Below are 26,345 nucleotides of genomic sequence, written 5' to 3' on the forward strand. Positions count from 1 at the left end.
ATCTCCTCCTGTCCTAATTCATTTTATTTCCAGCATCTTCGGAGGAGCAAGAGCCTTAATGTAACATGACAATTTATTTTTTTTCACTGACAAAAACCAAACATTATTACACTAATTAGTACATTACCTGAAGAGAAAGTACTGGATACTAATGCTGTAATTCCGCACAGGTTATCTTGTTTATATTTCACTTCTCGGAAGCACCACACAGACTCATCAAATCACAGTATGACTGAGGGTGGAAGGAACCTCCAGAGGTCTCTAGTGCAGCCTCCTGCTCAAAGCAGGGTCAGCTACGACAGGTAGAGTTTGACCCATAACCACCACCCCTAGAGTCCAGCCATTCAGTCTGTGTTCACCCATCCAGCCCATAATGTACCTGCATCCTGATAGAAGAATACTGTGGAAGAGTTTCAAAAGCCTTACTAATCTACAGGTAAACACCATCTGCTGCACTCTCCTTGTACACAAATCCTGTCGTTGTATTATAAAAGGCAATCAGGTTGGTCAGGCATGATCCACCCCTGCTAAGTCCACACTGACTGTTCACAATCACCTTCTCCTTCATGCATCCATGAAATCTCCTTCACATGTACCAAGAGGACTCAGTCCACAATATTGCAAGGGACTGAATTGAGGCTGCCAGCCTGTATTTGCCCATATCTCACTTTAGGCCTGTTTTTAACATGGGTGCAACAACTGCCTTTCTCTACTCATCCAGAAGCTCCCCTGATGTCTATGATCTTTCAAAAGTGATAGAGAGTGGCCTTGTAAGCACATCAGCCAGTGAGTGCTCTCAGCACCCTTGTATGCAGCCCATCGGGTCCCATGGAGTTCTTAGAAGGAAACTCTGCCTTGACCCTCACCCACTACTGTCAGTTCTCTTTCTCAGACCACCCTGAAAAGCAGAGGCCTGGCACACCTGATTGCTGAAGACTGAGGCAAAGAAGGCATCAAGTAGAATGATAGGATCATTTAGGTTGGAAAAAAACTTCAAGATCAAGTCCAGCTGCAAACCTAACACTGCCAAGTCCACCACTAAACCATGTCCTTAAGTGCCACATCTACAGGTCTTTTAAATACCTCCAGGGATGGTGACTCAACCACTTCCCAGGGCAGCCTGTTCCAATGCTTGATAACCCTTTTGATGAAGAAATTTTTCCTAATATCCAATCTAAACCTCCCCTGGTGCAACTTGAGGCCATTTCCTCTCGTCCTAACTTCAGGCCTATGCGTCTCGTCCCAAAGTACCTCAGCTTTGTGTCCACTTTCACTTGCCCCATTCAGCAACAGTCCCACATTTCCCTTGTTCAGCCTTTTATTACTAATATAGTGGCAGAAGCTCCTCTTGTTGCCCTCAGTGTCCCTTGCAAGTCTTAACTCCAGCTGAGATTTGACTGTCCTGACACAATTCCACACAACCATGCAACGTTTCTAAATTCCTCCTTTGTAGTCCATCTTTGCTGCATTTTTGCACTGAAGGTTAGTCACGAGTTCCATGTTTAACAAAGCTCTTATAGTGCCAAGTCCACTTGACATCCTGAGTATTGTGATGGACATTCTTGCTCATGGAGGAGGTTAGTCTGTCACTCCACTCTGGCCTGAGATGGTGGATCTAATTATATACAGATTTCACCATTACAAAAGTAATCTCATACAGCAAAGTAAGTGACAGCAAGACAGAATATAACCCTCTTTGTTAGTGTGAAGATACACATGATGATCTTACATCACTTAAATCCAGAAGATTCCTTGATCAAGAAGATAAATGTCATGGCCAAATCTTTGTTAAATATAATCTGAAAAATGTCTGTAATTGAGAATTCCTTTATTCTCCTTCATAAAATAACTCTAATGGTCAAAAAACTCTGGAGAAAAAGAGAGAGAGCGAAGAACATGTCATAAACATAAAAATTGTACTCTTCTACAGAATTTCTCCTCTAAAAGGAGAAAACAGTGAGTGGCAAAACAAACAACTCAACTTTGGAAAGGTGGCCTTCATCTACTTGTGTTTCTTCATTTTCCTCTGTTTAGAAATAATTATTAGAATTACAATTGGAAAGCATGAAAAACACCTTCACCGTGAAACTGCATAGGAACAGATTGCTCAGATAATTTTGTGCAATTCTAAGGATGGAGATTCCGCCAAATCTAAAATTGAACCTTGGATCTGGGAATCACGACCTCACATACTACCTAGATATTTCAGATATCTTACTTTTAAGAGGCAGACTCTCCCAGCTCCAACTGAAACTTAGCTTCAGCCTGACAAAGCAGAAAAACATAAAATATTCACACAGACATACATGTGGGTGTAAGTAGCATGCTATATGGCATATCGTTCCTGAAAGGTTTCTGATTCCTGAATCAGAAATTCCCCACTTTGCTGCAGAAAAATTAAGCAGCAATTTAAGCACAATAATTCTCCTGTGCAATTCATGAAATAAACTGAACAGCAATAATAATCCTGTTCCTCTCACAGATACCAAGCAAACAAGTAGTAGTAGATCTGTGGACTTGGTTGATGTGTATAGCTCTGAGTACTCTTTATAGAACACGCTATAGAGAAATCACACAAGTAGCTCCAACTCAAACATTTAAACTGGTTATCACTGCTATAAAAAGAATTAATTTTTAAATCAGTATTTAAACTTTGTCATGATCAATTCAGTTGTGAGCCTGTTAATAATACCCAGAATATGGTGATTATCCACAGAATAGTGTTCATTTTGCAATCATATAAAGGGATTCTGCTATCAAAAAGGCTGTAAATCCAGATGCTAAAAAACAACAACTTAACAGAGCCAAGCACACAAAACCATTTTAAGAGAAAGAAACAGCTACAAAAACATAGGAACCTTCTTATTCATAAAAGAAATTGGAGGATTAGGAAAAATCACAAGCCGAACATAAGTCAATCATCTATTTCATGCTCCACGACGTGTAATTATGAGTACTTCATAAGATACATCTAGAGTAATCCTGCTCGATTCAGCATATTGACCTGACCACAGCTGGAGTCCCATAAACAATTTTTACAGATATGAGCCAACTGAAAAAAGTCAATAGCAAAGAAAATGCATGATTCAAAGAGTCAGGGGATTGATGCTGTTTATACTACAGAAGGTATATTGACAGTCTTCAGATACACAGAAAGCTGCCACAAAAAGCAAGTATCCTACTGCAAAGACCAAATGAAGTAACAGCAGACTTCAACTGCAGGGGGAAAAAAAAAAGAAAAAAAAAAAAAAAAGAGTGAAGCCAAAGGAGTGAAGAAATGCAGATTAAGCAACTCAATCTGATCCTGATCAACTTGGGTCTCCAGGCACCAGGGAGCACCAAAAGTGGGCTGCTCCACCAGGGAAGGTAAGCAGGGAGCTCAGGGTGGTCATGAGACAGCCAGGGGCAGTGTCCTTACCCACCAGGAGTGCAGTCCCACAGTACGCAAGCAAGAGAAGTAGAGCAAAATGCCAGTCAAAGTACGATATCAAACCTGACAAAATAGCAAGGAATTATTTATAAACAGACACAGGTAATGCATGAGGAGGAGACATACATTCTCCTTAAATTTGATCAAATTAGACAAGTTCTCTCTCCTGCCATTCAGTTGATCCATGAGAAAACTTTGTCCCATATACTTATTCCCTTCACTACTGCTGTAATCAAATTGTTGGCAGACTAACAGTCAAGATACTAGCAAGACCTGGCAACTTGCAACAGGAACTGAGAATAAGCGGGAATTAAGTCATTAGGGCACTGGGAACTGCAGTCACATTTATATATTGCTTTTTGCAGGCAGAGAAAGCCCTATGTTACTGATAGGTTACAGGTGTTACCTCTTATTCAAGGATGCTCTAAAGCAGAATTAAAGCGCCTGAACAAAAGATTTGGTTTTAATTCTAATCTCCACCCAATCTTTAGTTTATTTTCTAACTTCTCCTGATGAATTAATAGGAAGAATAATTTCCCCTAGCAAAAAAAGAGGGTGTTTTGCATGCTTCAAAGATTACCCATGTCTACTGCCTGGAATATTCTTCACTAATCTGCTCTGCCTCATTTCTTAAAAGAGCCAAGTAATGATAAGTACTCTGCAGTCCATGAAGAAGAGGCGCAAAACAAGCAGCAGAATTTCTTTCCTCTACAGAGTTCCTCAGTTTGTGTAACTAAGGGAATTTTCAAATTGAGGGAGTATTTTCCATCTTACTTCACATAGCACATCTGAGAATAATACTCCAAATCACACCCTCTCAAATGTAGGAAAATTGGGAAGGAGTAGTAAGGAGGAAAAGAAAGAGCTGTCAACATGTATTCTCTCAGCCTGATCTACAGTGCTACACATTACACCAGAGCCTAAATATTCCAAGGAAAGTGGGGGTTTAGAGGGGAAAGACAAGGAAGAGAGGTGCTCTCCTCATTTGTACACCACTGGAGAGAGAGGGGGAGAGAGAGAGAGAGAGATGGAGCGCAGATAATAAGAAGCCTGCATCTTTTAATCATATTTGGAATATAAAAACATAGAATCGAATTTACCGAGCCTATATCCAGACAGACTAGTAATGCATTACAAAAGAAGTAGATCTGCAGAGTAAAACTGCTTTTGTCAAGGATGCAACACTCTTACCATGGGCATTTTGGGGAGGTTTTATTTTGGACTTGCTATAGCATTGTCCCATGGACTGAACCCTCATTAGGGGCTGCAATCAATCAGGTGCATCTATGAAACACCCTTCAGTTTAGTTCCCTCTGAAAGACATATAGTGTGGACGCTTTTGTACCTGTGTATTTTAGTTCACACTAGAAGTAGATTTTTGAAGCAAGTCTCCCCCAGTCGTTCCCATTTCTCATGCTCTGGGCGTCGTAGCATGGTCTCAGAGCACACAAGCTGGAGGTATCCTCCAGGGGCAAACCTATAAAGCCCAACCACTAATGGGTATTCAGTCCACAGGATCAGGCTAGAGCCAATCTGAAATAAAACCCCAGAGATTCATATAGCGTGAATGTTCAGTCCCTCTGTCTTACTCCACAAATCTACTCAAATTCAGATGTGCTACTTACCAACATAGGATATACCTTTGGTGCACTCCAAACCACTTTATGGCACTGACTACATAGCAATAAATACGGATGATAATGAGATTCACCTGAAAACCATGTCCCTAATCCAAAGTAAAATATTAATGCACATGTCCTAGGATGAAATAAAGACTCTTTAGAATGGAATATTTTCCATCACCATTTTATGTTTTGTTCTGCAAGTCAGAGAGTATATAAACATTTGTTTGTTTTGAAAAAGAACAAGCTATTTACTCAGCTCACTGGTGGTAAATTCCCCTGAATAAAAGGGTCAGCAAGTCTCAAATGCTTCTGAGCACATCAGGTTAGTATCAATGACAAACGGGACAGCTACAGCAAAGAGGACCAAGTCTAAGCAGTAGCACCTATAGTAACAAATAAAGCAGCTGAGGGCCTGGAGGTCAGCTGGCATGACTCATATCAGTAAATCTAAACACTTTTGCCCTCCCTGAAGACATGAGCCACAATCATGCTGCCCACAGGAATGGTCCCAAGTCACAGTCTGGATATTGTCTGGAAGACTGCTTATTAGCCTAGGACAAAATTATGCCAAGGAAAATGCTAACAGTTTAACAGTATGATCAAATGTATTTTCATGCTTGGAGCTATGCCATGGCCGCCTTAGTGTAGCTGGTAGCCAGTAATTCCCACCTACGGAAGGGAAAGGATAGCAAAACCTATCTTCAGAAGGGTGCGATCTGAATGGAGTATTACTCTTCTTCTACGGCAGTTACTTGACCATATCCAACAAAACTCCCAGACCTCAAGGTATGGCTGTACCTCTAAATCATACGTTACCCTGTACCACCAGTGGAGAGATTGTAAGACCTAAAGTCTTGAAAAAAATAAGACAAGTTGTTAAGTTCCAGTTAACTGAAACAGTCATAAAAAGTATCTGTAGACCTCATTAGTGAAAGCACCTTAATTTCACATAACAACATGAAATTAGTTCCACAACATATTTGATCTGTAAATATCAAGCAAGCTGATGAGAGAATATTTAGATTGCAATTTACAATTAGCGTATCTGAATTTTTATTCTGTGCAATAATGTTCAGGATGACAATTTTCCATTATATTTAAGAAAGAAACAGTATTTCTTGCAGATTATATATAGATAACATAGATTACTGCTTGGATTGTTCTTTTAAGTCACATCCAATTAAATATAAGATAGAGAATTAGCTCTCAGTGAGCTGAAGCTCTACTAATGAAACATCAACACCGCAAATAAAAGCGGAGATTATAGTCAGACAAGTCAGTTACAGAGAAACACTATTCTTAGCCCTAAATAATGGTCCCTCATCTTTCATTTTGGAGAATGTTTTGATTACTTAATTCAAACAGAAAAGATCCCTTCTCCCTAGGACAAGAGTTTTTCAATTTATATTGATAATACTCTCTTGGCTGGCCTCTATTTGCCAAAGTTTCACAGAAATACTTGAAAAATAATGACGCTCTACAAAACAGTCTACTTTTTACTACTTATAAATTCCATCCAAAAGGAATTTATAGAACTGCATTATGTTCCTCGCACACCTCAGTGCCATAAACCATGGCAATAGGTTGGTGGGTTTGTTTCAGTTTTATTTATCTTACTTCTGCTAGATATGCTGGACTAAGTCATAACTTTTCTAAGGCAGCATAGTCTGGAGCTAATTTTCAAAATACAAAAATATTTTTATAGTTCTCCCAGAGCAGACAGCCCTAACACTAGTTGCTTAAAAAATACACATGAAGGACTCTTCACACTTTTTTTGTGGCACTTGGTAATGAATCACATATTGGACTAATAGAGGGGAAATTTTATAAATTTTGAAAGATGAAGTCTTCATTTTATGCTATAAATTGATGAAGCAGGATGTTTTTGTGGAACAGAATTAGATTGACCCTGGTCAGATTAAAGTGACACTAGAATTATGAGAATTACAGAGTCAACTCAAGCAGGTTTACTACATTTAATTATATTTAGCTATGAAAACTACAGCCAACAGACATTAAGTTAACCTTACTGACATTCATGAAAGTCTGTCAAACTGCTGAAAGCTGAAAAGAAGAAACAGATAGCAGAGACTTAAGTATGGACTTTCCCTACCACACACTGGTACAAGCAACCCAGAAAAAACAACCCAGTGCTCCCTGAGGTCTAGGTAACACCTGTCTGCCTATTCACTCCTTTCACATCCATTCCCTTTAATAACTACCCTATAGTGTTCTGTTCTTAAAAAAAAAAAAAAAAAAATTATTTCTCCTCTCTTCATTTTTGTTTACTTCTTGTCAACTGGTGTGATAAACTGTGAAATGGAGCATCTACAAAGAGTACAGGTTCAGCTAACGAGAAAGCCTGAAAGTTTGGGGGGTTTGGGGTTTTGGTTTGGTTTGGGGTTTTTTTTAGGAATAAAGCAAAGCTTATAAAGAAGAAGCAGAAACGAGCAAAGTACAGAAGTAGAGGGGTACGTAAGCACAATAGCACATAAGCACAATTAGCCACACAATAAGCTAAAAAAAAAAAATGAAGAGGTGACAAAAAAAAACAAATCGAGTCAGATTGTTAATTGCGGTTAGTTTGGGTTTTTTCCTGACTGGGAGTCAGTAAAAGACTACCCATTCTTTCCTTTTTCCTGACATGTGACAGATATTCTTGAAAGTATTAGTCACAGATGGTTCTAACTATTACAAGATTGCCCTTGGTAAGAATTATAAATCTAGTTTTTGGTTTCTTACTCTAAAGGTTCAATTACAGGTAGCAGAAGTCAGGAGAAGGAAGCATTCTTCCAAGCTAAAATTTATATTGTCTGACTGTCATAAACAACAGAAAGCTCTTTGGAGTTGTGTATGCAAATCAGATCTAAACAATTTCAGTTCATTAATTCTCACCAGTAGCTTGCTGTGGTAGCATTTTGACAATTCAGGCTTCAGACTTGCTTCCTGGACCACCTACCTTTAGGAGTACCCACATATTCCTAAGCTAGACATGCCTAAACCAGACTGCTTTCTTGTTGGATTTAGTGTTTTCTGAAAAGACCACGTTGCTTTTGAAGTCCTTCGAAATCAACACATTCTTCTACATCTCCAAACTTGACTGCTTAAACCGAGTTGTAATGGTGCCATGCTTTTGCTAATGTCCTATTAAACAAAAACAACACCGCTGTTAAAACTTCTGGAAGTCTAATTTTAATGAAGAAATTAAATTTTTTGTAAATGAAAGGTACACTGGATAGATTTAAGCCTCATCTTCTGAAACTTTCTAAGTAAAGAGTGATACATATTGAATTTCACTTGACTGGGAGCAAAGATGAGTAACTGTAAACAGTGAATAAATCGGCACATATCCAATTTCTGCCATCCTTCCCTTGGAGATGACACTATGTAACAAATTAGTAATTCAACCTTAAATTGGTGTTGGTTGGTAATTTTGGCTATGGTAGATTTCAGTAATTTTCTACTGTAAAATGAGTGTGAAGTTCATATTAAGTATACGAAGGAAATTGGAGGTTTGTGTGGAGTTAGATACAGTGGGTTGAAGTGTATCTATTACCTATAGGTTACCTGAAGACTGAGAAGGTCTTCATTTAGTGTTTGATAACCTTGGAGGATATATAATTTCTATAGACAGTAAGAGTAAAAATTTCTCGCCTTATGAATTGTGAGTGGTACTAACCATAACCTATTCTGCAATTATTACTTGGAAGGAGTGTCACAGAGCTAGCCCGTCTATAATAAAGTTCCGTTCAGAAAACAGCATCTTTTCTTCCCCTCTAGTTTTCACATATGATGAGTACAGACACATACAGGTATGCACACTTGTTCCAGTAGAATCAAAGATTCCTTTAATGATCACAAAATCCTGAATAAAAGACTTGGAGATTCTAGTAGAGTAAAGTTACTCTTCAAAGCACACTAAAAAGTCTAATCCTTTTATACAATGTCATTTTTCTCTTATTATTTAAAAAAGACCATTCTCTTTAGCACATCCAGCGTATGCACCATATGATGCACCAGATGCCTTAGTAATTAATTCATCTTTTAAATGAAAAGTACAATAAATAGTTGCACAAAACAGTGTGTTGATGCAACTGATAACTACACTGACAATTCAGAACTAGAAAAGGAAATGGCTACATCACAAAACAAGACTATCAGACTGAACTGACAACATATGCTTACTTATGCTTCAACTGCATTCTGGAAACGAGAACACAGCACAGATTACCGTATATGCCGTTCTGTCAGGGCTTGTGAAGGGTAGCAGAAGAACATCTAAATGCTACATTTATAAAAATGCTGCATAAGACAGCAGGATACATTGAAAAAAAAAAGAGAGGAAAAGACACATTATATAAAATTAGACTGTAATGCCTGCTTGAAGAGAGTAGAATATTTAACTAGTATAGAAGAAACTTGCATTTTATTAACGCAACAACACCTATGAGTAATTCCTTAAGCCTTTCTAAAAACATGACTTAATACTGTTAGACAGGATTTGTACGGAAAGATGGGCCTATGAATTTCCTTGCAGTATCTACATCTGAGCTGCAGCCAGTGAAACAAATGAAAAATCTCTTTGCCTGTTGATTGAACAGCTTTGCTGGAGACACATACTTGTGACAGTTTTCAAATATGCATGCGTCCTTGTGATATCCAATATGAGATCAACTCTTCTGACACTCCTCCAATAAACTTTATAGCTTTACATACACCTAGAGGAAAAAGCTTCTATAGAGGAAACAAAATATTCATTGCTCTCTCCCATATCATTTAGCACTATTTTGAATGTGTATGCTTGTTCTTCTTTATTTTCTGTGTTATATATTAGCTATCATATAAGCTACATAATATAATATATCCATATTCATGGTGATGCTAAACATACTACTCCTTAGTTACACAAGCAGCAGAAGCAAGTATGTTTGTGCTCATAAGTTAAATGAATTGGTATTCTCCAAAGAAGTCCGCATCCATTATTGGATAGGACAGGATAGTACATGATTTACTGAAGCAAAAAAATAAACAAACAAACAAAAAAACACATGAAAAAAACCCAACAAAATCTAACTGAAATGTGGAATAAAACTTTAAAACTGAAAAACATTCTCCACACAATGTTTGGGGAAGTTTCATCATGTATTCAGAAAATGTAAAGTACTGAAAGACAATTTACTCAATCCAAGTTTACCAAAAAAAAAAAAAAGCCCAACTCAAAACCTTAATTAAAACCTCTTTCCTTCAGCTTCTCCACTGGTAAAGTAGCAACAATAATGCTCACCCACTTCACAGTGTACTCTGAAACTTAGTATACTACTATTTACAGTTTATCCAGTGTAGAGATAGATGTTAACAACTGCTAGTAGTTTGAACCACAAAAACAGCACTGTGGAAGCTCTGTCTACCAGCATGCATAGTGCAGCCAATGCACTGTTTTTCCACTGGCTATGTGAAAATAGCCCATCAGCCCAGGCTGAGCTACGCTGAGCTTCATTTGAACGCCTTCCATTTCTTGTTAGGCCTCCCGCAAAACTGGGCCTAAAAGGTTATTCCCATCAACAGGTACAAACACCAAACTTCTATTATGTGGCAAGGAAGAAACAAGAAGAGCTGACGATAAAATTTGACACCCAAAGGCTTTGATTCCATCTCTGTTTGGATAAGACTGCTTTTGTGGTCCTCAACAAATCAATTAACCCCTCTCTGCTACACATCTCCATACGTAAGGTGTGGAAGTCAATACTGCTTTAGATCAAGGAAATGCTATGGAACTTGGATGCTTAGACTCTGGGAAGTATGTTTATAGTGTGGATGATAACTGCCTATGAAAAAAAGCTACTCTGGATGCACTTTGCACAGCATATTGCATGACACAGAACTTGCCTGTTCAGGAGAAAAGTTTCTCCTCAGTTTTTATTCATCCAGTTACTTAGAATTCTCATATAAACTGTGCAAAGGCAAAAATCCCAAAATAACAGGCATGAACAGTCCTGCAAGTTTGGCACAGTGGAGGGAAGCATTATAAGGCTAATGGTTTTACAGTATCATACAGTGTGAGCATGTACTATGCCTCTTCAAATACAGTACAAAACAACTGAGGTTTTACATTGATTTTCCTGCCCAGAACTTCTCCAAATACTACAAATGCATTTTGTCCCTACTACAATCTGAACTTCACAAGGAGATGATAAATGAGATAATATTGATTAGATTGTGCTAAAGGGTTCCAGCTCTTCAAGGTTATATCCTTTAGAGAGTTTGTAAATCTCATTACAGAAATCTGCCTGCTGATATACATAAATAAAGAGTGGCAGAAGGGTTCCAGCATGACAGCTCTCGCTGGAGTCACACTGTTCTTCAGACAGAAAGTTCAGACAAGCAGGTACAGAGGAGTTCAAAATGGTAGAATCAGCCTGCCTTTTTCAACAAAAGCAGACTAAAAAAAAAATTTAGAACATATCTGTGTTAAATGAGTGTTACTGACAAAGGGTGTCCAGAGTGAAGCACAATCTTGGGCCTCCATTGGCTTTAACTGTCAGCTTCGTCAGTAATATGAAGGATGAGCAAATCCACTAAATTGTTCCAAGTACTTTACTTTAACATGCAGTCTTCATAGAATCTTAACTTCAGATTATAGTCAGCGCCAGCCCTTCCCTGCTTTTGGTGGGGAAAAACAAAACAAAACAAGAAAAAGGACATGAAATAGCATGCAAGAAAGCAGGTACAATAATCTGCTAAATTTCCCTCAAGTTACGCATTCATTCTTAATTAATGGAGGGAAAGAAGAGGCACTTTCACTAGCCATCTGCTTTTTAAAAACCTTCATTGCTTAGGATTTCTCTCTGAGACATCAGGGGCATGAGAAGGGAAGAAAGTAATACTGAAAAGGACAGGGACCCTTCTGTCTTAGTGGACAGAAGGCTGTCCAGAGTCACCAGTGCACACTGCCTGCCACAAAGGCTAACAGCATCAGCAACAACAGAGATGAGATCTATGTAATCATTTTCCTTTACTTGGCATTCATTAGACTGCATCCAGTTTGGGGCCCGGCAATACAAGAAACATTGACAAATGGGAGCAAGTCCAATCGGTGCCCACCAAAAGGGTCAGGGGGCTGAGCAACTTCCCATATGAGGAGAGGCTGAGAAAGCTGGGCTTGCTTGAACCTAAAGAAGTGGCTTTGGGGGGGACCTAACAGCAGTCCCCCCACTTCACCACAAAAACAACCCAGCAGGGAGCAGGTTGCCCAGAGAGGTTGTGCAGTCTCTGTCCTTGGAGGTTTTAAAGATGCAATGAGAAAAGACCTGAGCAACTCGGTCTGAATTCAACATGGTCACTGCTTTCAAGAAAAGGTTAGGCTCGCGGACCTCCAAAGGTCCCTTGCAACCTGAATGAGTCTGATTTGTGTTTGCTGCCTCTATTATTGTGATGCCAATGACAAGCAATATTAGGTGTCAGTGTTGTAGGAACACGGTCATGCCTTGTTCCTTCTGCTGAGCTCTGCTACCATTTCTATTCTCGGCAGTCTCTGCACTCCTAAGTGAAAGTGATTCTATTTATATTCATCTCATGGAATTTTTAAAACATCAGAAAAAAATTGCTTACAATACGAAACACAGATCTGAGGTGTAAAAAGAATACCAACACTGTTGTTTTTCTGAGATCAGACATTGTTTTTCAGAGCAGCATGTAGGCACAAATCTTATTTCCATTCAGATGTTAAACTCATAAGCTTGAGTATGGTTTTTATCAGTTTGATAACTGTTTTCGTGGAGAGATGTACAGGTAGAAGCGGGATTCAGATTTGGTTTGTGACAGTAGGGAAGCGAAGTGAAGAAACATTAAATGTTTGCATACTCTGGTACTTAGTAAGTGCTTGGTAAATTTCTTTAACTCAGTTGCACAGATTTTTAGGGGAAAAAACATCTTCCCAAGTTAGCAGGAAGTCAACAAATTTGCACTGAAAAGTAATTATTAGTTTTCACACAATGGAACACATGGACACTCCCTGCCTATCATGAAGCTCCACCTTCTTTTTTCTTGTGCTTTCCATCCTCAAATCAGGAGACAAATTCTGTTCACCTCACGACAGAAGTTTCTGAAATCAGCTTTTGCCCAGCAAGGAATTTTAATAGAAAATGAATGTGGGGGAGGAAAAGCTTCAATAAATAAGTATTTCCTATCCAAGACAGACCTCGGAAATAATCTTGAGAACCATGCCACCTTAGGGCTGACAGAGCTTCTAATAAAAAAACATAGGAAAGTTGAAGCTTCTTACAGTCACATACAGTATGACTGAATGCAGTCCAACCCTACCAAAACACTGGTGTGGAATATTAACAGTGGTCATCTATTTTAGGAAAATGGCAAGATTAAATGTTGACCCTGAAAAGATAGATAGGGAAAAGGCAAGACACTGATGTTTGTGGTAACATGACACCTAGCGTTCACTTTCAGGAAGCTTCTGTATTGGTGGATGCCAAATTTTGAAAAAACATCAATGCCCCAGGACTTGCTTTCCAAAAAAAAAATAAAAAGGAACAGAAAATCTGCACGTGCTGTATTTCCTCCTCTTATTGAGTACACAAGTTGGGTAACTCCAGAAAAGAACGCTATCCAAAAGAAGTTCCACATCATCTTTTTCCTTTGGGTTTGGGCTGAATAAAAAAGGTCTACTGAGAACTTCCATAGACAGCCACAAAAAAGCTATTAGAAAAACGGGTCTACTACATATAACATGCACAACAAGTTTAAGGCAATAGTCCCTATTCTTAAAAAAAAAAAAAAAGCTAGTGACAAGGTTTATTTATACATAGCAATGAACTATACACTTATTTACTCATTTAAAATCCTGGCATATCAACAGGATGAGTGACTGTAAGGCTATCATTCCCTTTCATGCTTCTAGCAACACAATGAAAACCACAGTATCTAATACATACTAGATCAATGAGACCATAAAATCTGCATAAAATCATGGCACAGGCACTTTGACATAGTGAGTAACAATTCCTAAGGGATTTGACCTCTTCAGTATTTCTGAGGGGCAAAGAGGGGAAGGGAGAAATCAGAACACAAAGTTCACTGGAAATAGAAGGAAGCATACTTTGCTTTCTGAAATCAGCTCAATAGGAACATGCGTCTGATCCAGAATGAAACAAGTATCAGAAGTTACACTAAGAAGAGACTTGCAAAACATGAGAGACAAGGTCTGACTGAAACTTCAGTTCTATAGAACAGAACATAAACAACTGCACTGCAAGAAGTTTATAGATATATTGCAAGAAACATTCTTAAAAGAGCTTATTACTGTTAAAAATACAAGCACATAAAATACATTAGTATTGTATTTCAAATCTAGCATGCTGTCTTTAAAAGTATGCTGAATTACTTTCCAAGGAGTAGTATTTAATTGTTATCCTTCTTGAAGAGGAAAAAAAAAAAAATACATACACCTTTAAGTATTAAGTCTGCCTAGCTACCACAATCCCAAACAATGAATTGGACTCAGCTTGCAATATTTAGTAGTTAAATGGTAACTAGGGTTATTATATCTTATTTCTGAGAAAAATGTGCACAGCCACAGTCAATACACCGATATTAAAATATAATTATTTTTTTTAGCAAGGCAAACAGACCTAGATTCCAATACTGTTAAATAACTCAAGAAGATGCAAGTCAAGCACTTATCACACTGTTAATCATAAAACAAGTCCTTATTATTTAAGATGTTTTGAGCATAATTCCCAGCACAGGTTGAGTAAGTGGCATCTCTGGGAAGCCAGACAGTTACGAACTCACCTAAATAAATATCTGCCATAAGATGTCCCTGTTGAACTTAAAGTCTATACGGCTTTTTTTTTTTAAGAGTATATATACATCCATTCTTCCAATCATACACCTCTATTTAAAATACTCTGGAAAGTGAGGCTGTTGTTCTGTGTTTATTGGAAAAAGCTTGCCAAAGCTGTAGATTTGTGGCATTATTTCCTATTTAGGGTCCAGGTAAACTATATAGCCACAAGCCTTTAGTTCCTACCACTTTTGTCCAAAAGGTCAGCTTACCATTCATTCAGCGCCTAGTTCAGCCCCAGATGGAAGTCCCATGAGAATCAGCAGGAAGAACATGTCCTATTGGCCTTAAACATATACATTTAACACAACTACAAGAACACCAGTCATAAATTTCACCCAGTGATAGTGATTATCCCTCACCTTTAACACTGAAATATTCTGAACTGCCATACAGCCTACTCAGCTGTTAACATTTTAGGTAATTGCTGCACAGATTATTTTTGCAGTTCAGGGACAGGTCTTACAAATTAAGAGCTGTGGAACAGCTTTAAAACACAGAGAGTTCTAGAGTAGCTTTAATTCTATTACTTCCTTTTGAATTACAGAAATTCTAAAAACCCAAAGGTTAAATGTTTGCATCTCTTCACATACAAACGAAAGAAAGATGCAAATATACAGTGCACACAGTGCAAAAGCCAGCTAGGAGAAGACAACAGTTTGCTTCCACAGATTTCCATGCAGTTGTCATACATGCTTATGATTTCAGGTAGCCTCTACCCTTTGCTCCCACGCTTGCATCTTCCAAAAATTTACTCTCAGTCTTACAATTACAGAGGCTTAAAGCAGTTCAGAATTCACTGAGAGGGGGAACACGCCTTCAAGCCATCCCTCACACAGCTGAAGGAGACACCTTCTAAAAAACACTCTAGATAAAACACGAGGAAGATAACACTGTTTTCCTTTAAAAATTGCAACGCTGTGGTCACAGAAATAGCTTGAAGGACAGGGCAAAAAAATTAAAGGGCTGTTTATTTTAGCACTGGTAAACTATTTTATAATAAATGCAACAACTCACTTTTTAGACAGTGACTGAAAAACACTGCAATTACACTTCAACAAAATAACTTTACATGCCAAGAAGAGCGGCACATTAAACCAGAGTCTGCAGTGATTTTAAAAGGTATGCAAGGCATACCTACTACATTTTATATAAATCAGGGACAGCTGAGACCCGCCGTCAGAGGGCATCATTCATAAATGATTTTACAAATACGCTGCCATGAAGTACCAAGTTATTTTCAACTCCCTCACGGGCTTCTCTTCGAAGTGCGTGAGGTGCTAAATACGTCGAAGTAGCTAATTTATTTATTTTTTTGTCAGCACGGGCTTGCAGCTGGGTTACAAACCGAGCGATTCGACGCTGCCGCCGGGAAACTCGACCCTCCCGCTGCAACCAGCCACGGCGGGCTGAAAATCGCGATCGCAGCAAGTACACAACCCCTACAACACGGGGGACAAATCCCACCCGACCGCGCTCGGACCGCCGGTGGCCGCCCGGCTGCCTCCTCACCCCCGCGGCCGGTGTCGGCCTGAGGGGGGGGCGAAGCGCGGGAAGGCGGGCGCCCCGCCTGAGGGCGGGCAGCTGCCGCCTCGTCCCTCCGAGAGCCCCTCGGCGTCGCGCAGCGCTGCCAGGCCGGGCCGCCCCGCTTCCCGCTCCCCTCACGCAGGCGCCTCCCTCCCGCCCTCCGGGCAGCGCCGCCGGCGGGACCCTCCCCGCCCCCCGCCCCGCCGCGGGAGTTGGTACCGGGACGGGCTGAGGGGAGAGCGGGTACTTACCCAGGTGGGGACGAGCAGGCTGCCGGGGCGCTCGAGCGGTGCTGGAGGAGGCTGCTTCCCCGCCACGCTCATCTCCTCCCATGCAGCTGGCGTAGTCCTGTCAGACGGGCGGCTCGGCGGGACGCGGCGCCTCAGGCACCGACTCCCAAACGCCCGCCCCTACCGGCAGCGCCGGCGTCCCGGCTCCGCCGGGCAGGCTCGCACCGCTCCGCTCCGCGCTCTGCCCCACGGCCCGGGTGGGGCGGCGGCGGCGGCACCGGCAGGGCGGGCGGGGGGTGGGACTTGGGGGGGCTCGTCGGCGGCTCGGAGCCAGGAGGGGAGAGGAGAGGAAGGCGGCGGAGTCGCGCTGGCTATTTAACTTCGCTCTTCTCCGGGGGGAAGGCGCCGCGGCTCTCGTTCCCCTCCCCTCTGCGGCCGCATCCCGACAGCCGGGCTCTGGGTGCTGCTACGAGCGCTGCCGCGCTCCTCCCCGGTACGCTACGGTACGGTACGGTACGACTCCGCTCCGCTCGGCCCGCCCGCGCCGCCCCGCGGGGCTCCCGCCCGGCGCCGCTTCCCCCCCGGGGCGGCGGCCCGAGGCAAAGGCGGGTTTGGGCTCCGGCCTCACCCCCGCACCCTTCGTCCGGGGAAAGCTGTCGGGCAGGGGAACTTCTGCGGGGGAAGGTGGGCGATGTGGCGGGAGGCGGGGGGAGATGAGGGCGCTGCCACACCAAGCGGCAGCCCCTCACCCCCGCCTTGCCTGCGGGCCATACCAGGCAGTTGTGCCTGCCGTCGGGGTCGTAAGCCATAGCCACACACGGCCTCTGCCACAGTAAAGCACAAAGCCCTCGCTCGTTGATCTCTGAATCACAACCAAGAGCGGTTTGACATCCCTTGGGTGTTCTTGGTACCCTTGACATTGGATAACACAGGGGGATCTGTCTTTCGGCGGGAAAAGTCCCCACCCCTGAACGCTGCCGTCAGATTTTGCTCTTCAGTTGATCCTTGGCTTCTGTCCAAGTTCCTAACCATGGCCCATGGCCTGGGCCACCAGTTTTGGGGGAGCTCTCTGGTAGGGCTGTGGTGGCAATGCTGCAGCTCATCCTAAGAAGTTCAGTCTACTCTCTATTAGTATGGAGCGTACTACTCTATTAGTAGACATATTTTTCTTCTCTAAGGGGAGAGAAGGGAAAGATCTTAACTTTTCCCATCAGTTTATTTAGGAAGATAAGTGTTTCACACACATACCCTTCTGCTTTCTTATCTAAGCGTAATTTGAAAAGACATATCTGTTCCCTTTAGAAGCCTCTGCCTTGTCATGCAAGGGTGAGAAGCTATCACACACAAATATATAACAAGAAAAAAGGGTGAGTGGAGTTGGCCAGACTTTTTCGAAAGTTAAAGATTTTCTCTACCTAAGTTTATTATTTTTTTTTTGCAAAGGTTTTTGTAAAAGCAGCACAAGACTTAAGCGGGAAGGAAATGTGCATCATCTTCTCCTTGGAAGTAACTCCATAGAAGACACTGCCTGACGCTGCTATGTTTTACCCTAGTATGAACTCCTCTCTCCCCAAGTCCCCCTGTCCAAAAATACCTGTCTTCTCCATAAAACCACATCTTACCACAAGCAAATGCTACTTGCTATCTCTGACTACTGATTCATCTTTGCACGTACCAGAGCCCTGCAGGAGATGGGGAGAGGTGGACAAGAGGGCAGTTTGCTCCGTGGGGTTATGGGGTTTCAGTTGTTCTCCAGGGGTGCTGGGGGCTCTCTGTCTGTGCCTGAGTTGTTTTCTTTGCCGTGCCCAGAGGCTTGGAGTTTGCCATGCAGCAAGGAGTCAGTGCCATTCTCCTAAAGAGGTGGAGCTTGTACTCAAGCCAATCTGCCCCAATCTATCCTGTGTGTAAAAAAGCCATTTATCTCACTCCATGCTTGTAGAAAAGTGTGTGACAACATGCTGGCAGTGTGAAATGTTGGAGGAAATGAGTCTGGGCCACAGCCTAACACAACCGTACAAACTTAGGTGCATGCAGAGTGTGCTGGCACTGTGAGAGGTGTGAGTCTTTCTGCTTAAGGTTAAAGACAATCGAGGAAAGCAAAGCCACACAGATGAGCTGCAGCCTTTTTGGGGATGGATTGCCCCAGGCTCCATCGGCTGGGAGTTGCCAGGATCCAGCAAATAACAGCAGCTGTCCTGATGGATATTTGCTAGTATGGATAACAGTTTTGCTGTGATTACAAACTTGTTATCACATCCAGCTTTTCTTTTCATGGTTCTTTATGCTCGCCCTTCATAAATATGGTGCATAAGTGGGGATTAAAAAGTGGAGATTAAAGTTAGTTTAAATACAAAATAAATGGTACAGCAGTATGATAATATACAGGGAATATATATGGGAAATGACTTACAGAGATAAGCAGAATAGAAAGCCCTTACTTTTCCGAATGTTTCTATTTTTCTACCAGCTGTACTTTTAAAACTTAAAAATCTTTGTCAATTGGATATAATAAGACTTGCACACACTATATAACTTCCCGAGAAGCTTATCTTAACATTAACAATTACATAAATGATTTATGGAATTCACTGAAAACTGGATAACATCAGACAGCTAAGGAACTATTAATGCAGAGTTCTTTTTGGAATTAATGAGTACACTTTACAAAATTATATTCTCCTATGGTATTGCTGTACTGAAAGTAAATGGGTACATATGATTTGGGCGAGGATTAAGAAAAAATAAATTCATTATTTTGTACATAATTTGAGCTAAGACAATTTGTGCTAGTCTCATCTAATAAATTTCTTTATTTCAAGGGACAAACAGGTTTAATAGCTTAAGAAACCTATGAGCTTTTTAGTTGATGCCTCGTTCAGTTTGTTACTAGTGAAGAGCTTATATGGGTTTTTCCCTTTCTTCTGTTTGTAATCCTGCAAAAGGTTGTGCATTTGCCATTCCTGAAATGTAACAATGGAAGCTAGCTGTCAAGTGACTATTTTAGTGATAACAGTTTTTATTTTCTGGATTACATTAAATCCTATAATTTGGAATAAGGCAATTATTTGAAAATTTCTAGCCCTTGAGATTTCATAAATATCTACAAAATATCGATAAAGTAATTGTACAAAGAGACAGTAAGTCAAGAGAATGCTGAATGTTTTCAATAATATATCATGATTTTAAGTCAAACTCATGATTTTGGGGTGTTACATTAGATAATGTCCAAGAAGTTTCATTAAGATCTGACTTGGCTGACAGTAGGAAAATTCCAAATTGTGTGAAAGACTTCAATAAAATCAGCATTCATGAAAACAGACACAAACTGCTGAATTTTGAGAGAGATAGTATTACAGACCTGTTTTATTTCCTTCTGTTTTCATACATATGCTTGCATTCATACATACAAATACACACCCAGAGATGATACTTGGCTCAGAGAATGGAAACAGAAGACTATTACCATTAAAACAATAAATAATTTATTTTATTAAGCCAAATAGATGTCAAGGTTAAAGGCTTTTTAAAGAGAAGTGGATGAAAGAGTATAATTAGATTTTCCAGGAAATTTAGGTACGTCTTATGCAGACATTACAAACATTTATCTGTCTATACAAAAATATTCACACAGCTATTGAAGTTAAGTTGTTGCCTTAATATAAACTCCAAAATTTGCAGATGTTCCAGTTTTAGTTTTTATACATTAATATTTGCTGTATTCATCAGGAAAAAGGCCCTTTTGTAAAACTTAATTGCTTTGTGAACTTCATTATTTACTACCAAGATAAATGCTTCTTCATTTAATTTTGTGTTGTGGGAAGAGATCAAAGCTATGGGGAAGTAAAGCATACTTTTCTAAGGAATACAAGTTAGAAGTTCCTGACTTGGAAATCACATGTAGGGCGAGGTAAAAATGCCACATGTCCCAAGGAAATTGCTGCCTGTCTTGATGAGGATGCTGCCATTTAGCTACCAGTATCATCCAATTTAGGAGGAGTAAGGAAGACATTAGTACACTGACAATCAGCATTAGAACCCTATCTCAATCTACTCTCCACTTGCCACTTTTATTGTGTATTAAGCTCATGAGTAAGAGGCAAATTACAGGGATTAACAACAGTCCATCAGAGGACAGTAATGTGCCAGAAGCTGCTTAAAATATACAATGATAAATCACTAAAATTTCACAGGTATGTTATTTTGCTTCAAAAGACAAACACTTCCTTGCTCTCACAAATCTAGAATGTGCATCAAATACCCCGTAACTCACTGTCCCAGAAATTTCGTCAGTTCATTGCATAGTGTAAGAAACTGTAACTGTACATACAGGAGTAGGAAAATGGAAAGAGGCAGTAAAATTATCCGTAACACCAAATGAAAGCAAGAGGCTGCTGTACTTCAAACAAACAAACAAACAAACAAAAAACTTTACTTGAACAACTGTTCACTGAGAAAGGGTGACTGAAATAAGCATCTCATGCTTTTACGGCAGACAGGTTGAGCAGCAGGTGGGAGAGACGGTAAGGAAGTTTGCCAAACCATCCCTCCCTCCTCCTGACCCCCTTATTGAGGCGCAGGTAGACCTTACCAGGGCACCCCGCTGCCAAAGTCAAGGATTGACTAGGGCAAACTGGTACTATTTTGGCTGTCACTATTGCAGGAATGAGTATTGACTGCATCAATCAGGAGTTCAGCATCCCAGGCTACTCAAGAGAGCAATTTGTCATCCCTGAGCAGGTCACTATGAAAGATGATAAAAAAGGGGTATCTGAACAACTAGACATCTGAAAGATGTATTCCCAGTGGGTGTTTATAGAGGAATATTGGACTGATCAGTATGTATTCTTACTTCAAAATCAGAGAATTTTGATAACACTGAAAACATCAAAGTAGATTCCAGTGCTCATCACCAGCTGAGGAAAAGAAGCAAGTAGCAAGAGGCAAGCAAGTGGCTAAACAGTACTGTGGAACCAAGCAGGATTTTAGTACCGTTTCTTGAAGCTGCTGATAAAATACTCGTTCTTTAAGCACTTTTTTTTTTTAACTTGCCTGTCCTTGAAATCTGCCTTGTATTACCAAACGGAGGAGCTGATGTTCTGCAAACTGTAGTATTTTGTGTGTGCTGGTTCTCTACAGACAGCAGCGTGCCCAGACGTTCTGTGGAAGCTATGCCAATATGCAAGAGGGAATACAGTGTTTTGTGGCCAAAGAAAGCACAAAAAAGTGCTCAGCTTGTGAGAGGGGGAGGAGCTGAGTTCTGGAAACCTACTGCTACTACTCAGTTTTATCCAGCGATTGCTTGGCACCAAAATAATTACCAGTTCTGGAAACAGGCACTAGGATATAGAAATCCCTCCTTCTTGGGAAGTGCCTGTGTCACTGCGATAGTGTGTGGTGCTCCTTTCAGCTTTCCCTTTCTCTCTGGTTTCTGCTTATTACATTTGGTAGGCAATATATAAGCCTAATTGTGAACAATTTGTCATATCACATAGTTTGTTTGCTTAGATTCACTATTTATATTTCAACGCTATTTGACCAAAACCTATCCAATCATATGAATTTACACAAGTAGCCAAGACCCATTTAATTAAGAAAGAAAATGTGGTTCACAAAGAAAGTAAACTTGATTGTAAGTTGAAGCACTGGTAAGTTATAATCAATGAACAGAGGCAATATTATGTGGTTTGGGTCACCAATAAATTAATCAGATAGAAACTTTTGAGTACATAATTCATGGCCTAATTCTGCCAAAAATTCCATAGCCTTGTTGTATTGAATAATTTCAGTACTGATGGACATGGTTTTTATGAATTTGTTGATTCATTTGTGGGTAATTCATGAGCAGAATCAAGGATGCAATACATTTCTTGAATTGTTCAAGTAGCTGCATTACTATACTATACTATACCTTTTTGAATCAATTCTCGGTTCATTTTCAAAGGGAAGTGGCTGCAGCTTCATTTGAGACAGACATGCTTTGTTAAAAAAAAATGGAAGTGGACAATTAGAAGAAAGTAAGAATTTTACTGCTGTTCTTATGGCCTGAAAAATGCTAGGAGAGTCTATATTTAATAGTCCCTATGAAGAATGGAATAGGAAATTTAAAAAATGTTCATTGCAGTGGTAATATCCCTTTTCCGCTCATCTTTCTACAACAGTGCAAAAATTTTCTATGTGCTCTGGCACCAAAAAATACTCTTTTTTTTTTTTTTTTTTTTTTTTATATCCAACTTTTCTCTAGCTTTTAAGCTCTAAGGTTTACAGGCATACTTGTAAGGTGTAGGAAAAAATGTGCCAAATATTCATACCAAATGACTTTTCCAAAGACATTTAGCTGCCTTTACCAAGTTATTTGTAATTTTATTTTATTTCTACATTATTCAGTCGTACTCATAGAATGGACAAATAAAGTGTTGATTAAGCTTATTTTCTGTCATTACAGAGGAATTAAATGCAAACATTAACTGAACCTAAACAAAAGCAACCAGTATTTTTTATATACCCTTGTGCTGCAAGCAGCTGACCACAGGCTTTCTAATAAACTTAACGACTAACTTCAGGACTTTTCAGCAGTTCTCCTGAGCAATTACAGGTCTGTAACAGCAAAATGGCGTAGGAGTTAGGAGGCTATTGCCCAACTTGGTTTTGCTTTAGCTTAACGCTGACTCTGCAGTTGTATGGTCTAAGTAAGAATAGTGATGAAAAGGTAAGTAGTCATAACGTCACTAACCTGAGGGGAATAAGAAGAGGCAGGGTGGTCACAGACCTGTATAAAAATAACCTTAAACAGACCCAAGAGCAGAGAGAAAAGCAAGGGCAGGCTTTTCCCAGCAGAGAACTCAGGTCACTGGTGACTCAGTGCAAACCCTTCCTTTTCTCAAGTGAGGCTGGCAGTGTCAGATTTAGGATCCCGAAGGTCATGGGAAGGGTAAGCATAACACTAGGAGATGGGGTTAGATTGCAGAAAGCTGCATATAACTGAAAGAATAAAATTAATGGGGATTAGCAATAATTGGATAATTTGGAATACATGTGTTAGTATCATTGTAACTGGATTAATATATGTCTTTGTTGTATTAAGCTGCCAAGACACTAATTAGACTACTAATAAATTCATGGCTCTGCATATGACGAGTGTTCTGTTAAGACAAAATAAATTGCTTATGGTTTAATGCAACGAAGTGGTGAAGTATGAAGGCAATGTAGGCAAACCTTTACGGACTTGCTGAAAATTTGAGAGGGAGAGAGAGCAGAGAGAGACCTGTGGGAAGTCTCTGTTTTGTTAATGAGGAGGAGTAATCAGAAGAACCCCTTTTAAATGTCCTTGGCTAAGGAGCAGAGTCTTCTGCTTCTTCTCTAGAGGAGAGGAGCTCTGAATTTATAGAGAAGCCAACAAAGCTCAAAGAGATAAGAAATGAAACCCTATAGCTCTATAGAGGGGATAAAATGTACAAAGGTGGAATAAAGTTCAAGGGGATAACCACCCTTTCCACCGAACAGAAGAGGAAATAAAACCCTGCTGGATCAGTATTTCTGAAGAAGCTTCTAGGAGATTCCCTCTGTCTCATACACGCACTCAGACGTGCACACACAGATGAGACGGTTTAGTCCTGATTTGGGGGGTAGGGGGAGGCTATTGTTCTGGAGAACAGGCTTTTTCTCTAAAGTAAGGTAAAGACCAAAAAACTGGGCGCCAATTGAAGACGCTAAAGTGTCTTGTACGAATAGTAATTGGGGATGCATGTGTGGAGCTAGCAAAATAAATTTGCTTGCAAGCAAGATGGCATCTGGCTTAGTTGTGTTAAAAATAGTGTATGGCCCAGTATGGCCCAAATGATCTTAGTACCCCAGAAGGCAGTTATTCAACCAAAACTATGTAAAGTAGAAATAACTTTGATCGAATATCAGGGGAAAAAAGAGCCTTCTCAAATTCAGAGTATTTTATATGAGATGATGTTCTCAGACTTTTAGCATTTCAAGTGTGAGAGCTGTATCCAATATGCTGCAACTACACAGATATGCTGTATGAGGAATGTAAAACCGTATGGGTTTTCTAGATCCCAGGTGGGATTTAAATAGTAGAGGCAGGGCTTAGATACAATTTTGAGTGCGCATCACAGCAGAAGTTCTGAATTTAATCAATACAAAGAACCGTGTCTACAATCCTGTTACGTGCTTTTTTCCCCCCACCTTTCTGTGATTTCCTTTACAAAGTTGGCATATTCAATAACAGATTTGTTCCATTCAGTTCCTTCAGATTTTCTTAGCAATTTTGTTTTAATGTACTGAAAGACTATACATAAAACTAGCCACTGATTCAATTGCTACTCTTTCTGTCAGAGGTGAGCTGTTTACTCTGAATTCTTATTAACATTTATGTCCAAGGGAGTTTGCAGTGAGCTTCAGTGAGACGAAGATCCAGCTGTAAATGTCATACTTTGTGTAAAAATGCAGTTACTATTCTGATCAAGTCAGTGGTCTCTTCTCCATACACTCAGGTGTAGTTTTTATTAAGCAAGAGACAATCATTTAGTTAAAATAACCTGCATATAATTTTTATCTGATGTTTTATATACACTTTAATTGATCACGCATGACCTTGAATTCTTCTAATTCTTCTTGTAATCATCATCTACTTTTGTGGCCTCTTACTAATTGTTAGCCTCCTTCTACTTGTGATACCAATTGGAATTTATGGTTTTAGGTGAGTCTGAAATTCAATCCAGTTCAATATATATGGATAAGCCATACACTGTAAAGAGGAAGCCAGAGAGCTGAAGAATTCTCCACTCACCAAGGATATATTACAAAAGCCATTGTTAATGTTTTATGCAAGAAGATCACTTGGGCAAAAGGTAATTAATATAAATCATGTTCTTTTTGGCTTAGAATTTATCTACTGAACAATGAAAGGGGGTTGTATGGATTGCTGTTTATATAGTAAACAGAAAAAACACTGCCAAAAAGATGTTGACAGCACTTTTTTGTTTGTTTACTTGCTTCTAGCATTCTTCATTCTATTTAATTTTCTTTCTTCTCCTTTGAAAGCAAGCTATTCTATTTTAGGTTCTATAAATTAAGAAACTGCTTTAGTCTTCTATTGCAATATTTAAAAATGAATGCAGTGGTATGTTTACCTGCATTATCATTGTGATGGAAATAGAAAGGAAAGTGTTTTTCAAAAGCTCAAATGTGGTTTTGGCCCCAACGATACTACTATTAACTATGCTTAGAGAAAAACAGCATCAAGAAAGAGGAATCTGAATTAAAAATGAGATATTATAATATTTTTGAGGAACTGTAGAGCTCTGGAAACAATCAGGGTTACTAAATAGTTCAAGTAGATCTAGCCAGAGACTCCAACCATGTATAGTTTGGACTTCTTCAAAGTGCCAAACTGTAGGGTTCGGCGTTTGGAAGATCTCGCGATGTCACGGAAAGTTAGAGGGTTAGTCGCAGCCTTATGATGTGTCTGTAATCCCACCTACCCTTGTTAGTATAAAAGGAATTGACTGCGCAATAAAAGGCGGAAGTTGGCGCTCACACTGTGTGTGTTATCTGTCTCTTTCCCTGGTCTGGGGTTGATCAGTGATCTCATCGTGGCACCTTGATATGCGGCGAACGCTACACCAAACAAAGTAAAATTCAGTTCTATGCTCCTACAAAGAAGAATGAGA

The 26,345-nt window shown here is 40.0% G+C and overlaps 1 protein-coding gene across 2 annotated transcripts in view; it reads right to left on the reverse strand.

Annotated features, from left to right (window-relative positions):
- The window catches only part of SNTG2 (syntrophin gamma 2), a 312,891-nt gene extending 295,802 nt beyond the window's left edge, over positions 1–17,089 (reverse strand). For both annotated transcript variants that reach the window (XM_069805899.1, XM_069805898.1), the window contains exon 1: positions 16,690–17,089. Coding sequence is in view for 1 of the 2 variants with exons in the window: in XM_069805898.1 (XP_069661999.1) it covers positions 16,690–16,761 (72 nt within the window). In the remaining variant the exon portion in view is untranslated. The remainder of the gene's footprint in view (positions 1–16,689) is intronic.
- Between the last annotated feature and the right edge of the window lie 9,256 nt (positions 17,090–26,345).

Source organism: Haliaeetus albicilla, chromosome 18 (genome assembly GCF_947461875.1).
Source record: "Haliaeetus albicilla chromosome 18, bHalAlb1.1, whole genome shotgun sequence".
NCBI lineage: Eukaryota > Metazoa > Chordata > Aves > Accipitriformes > Accipitridae > Haliaeetus > Haliaeetus albicilla.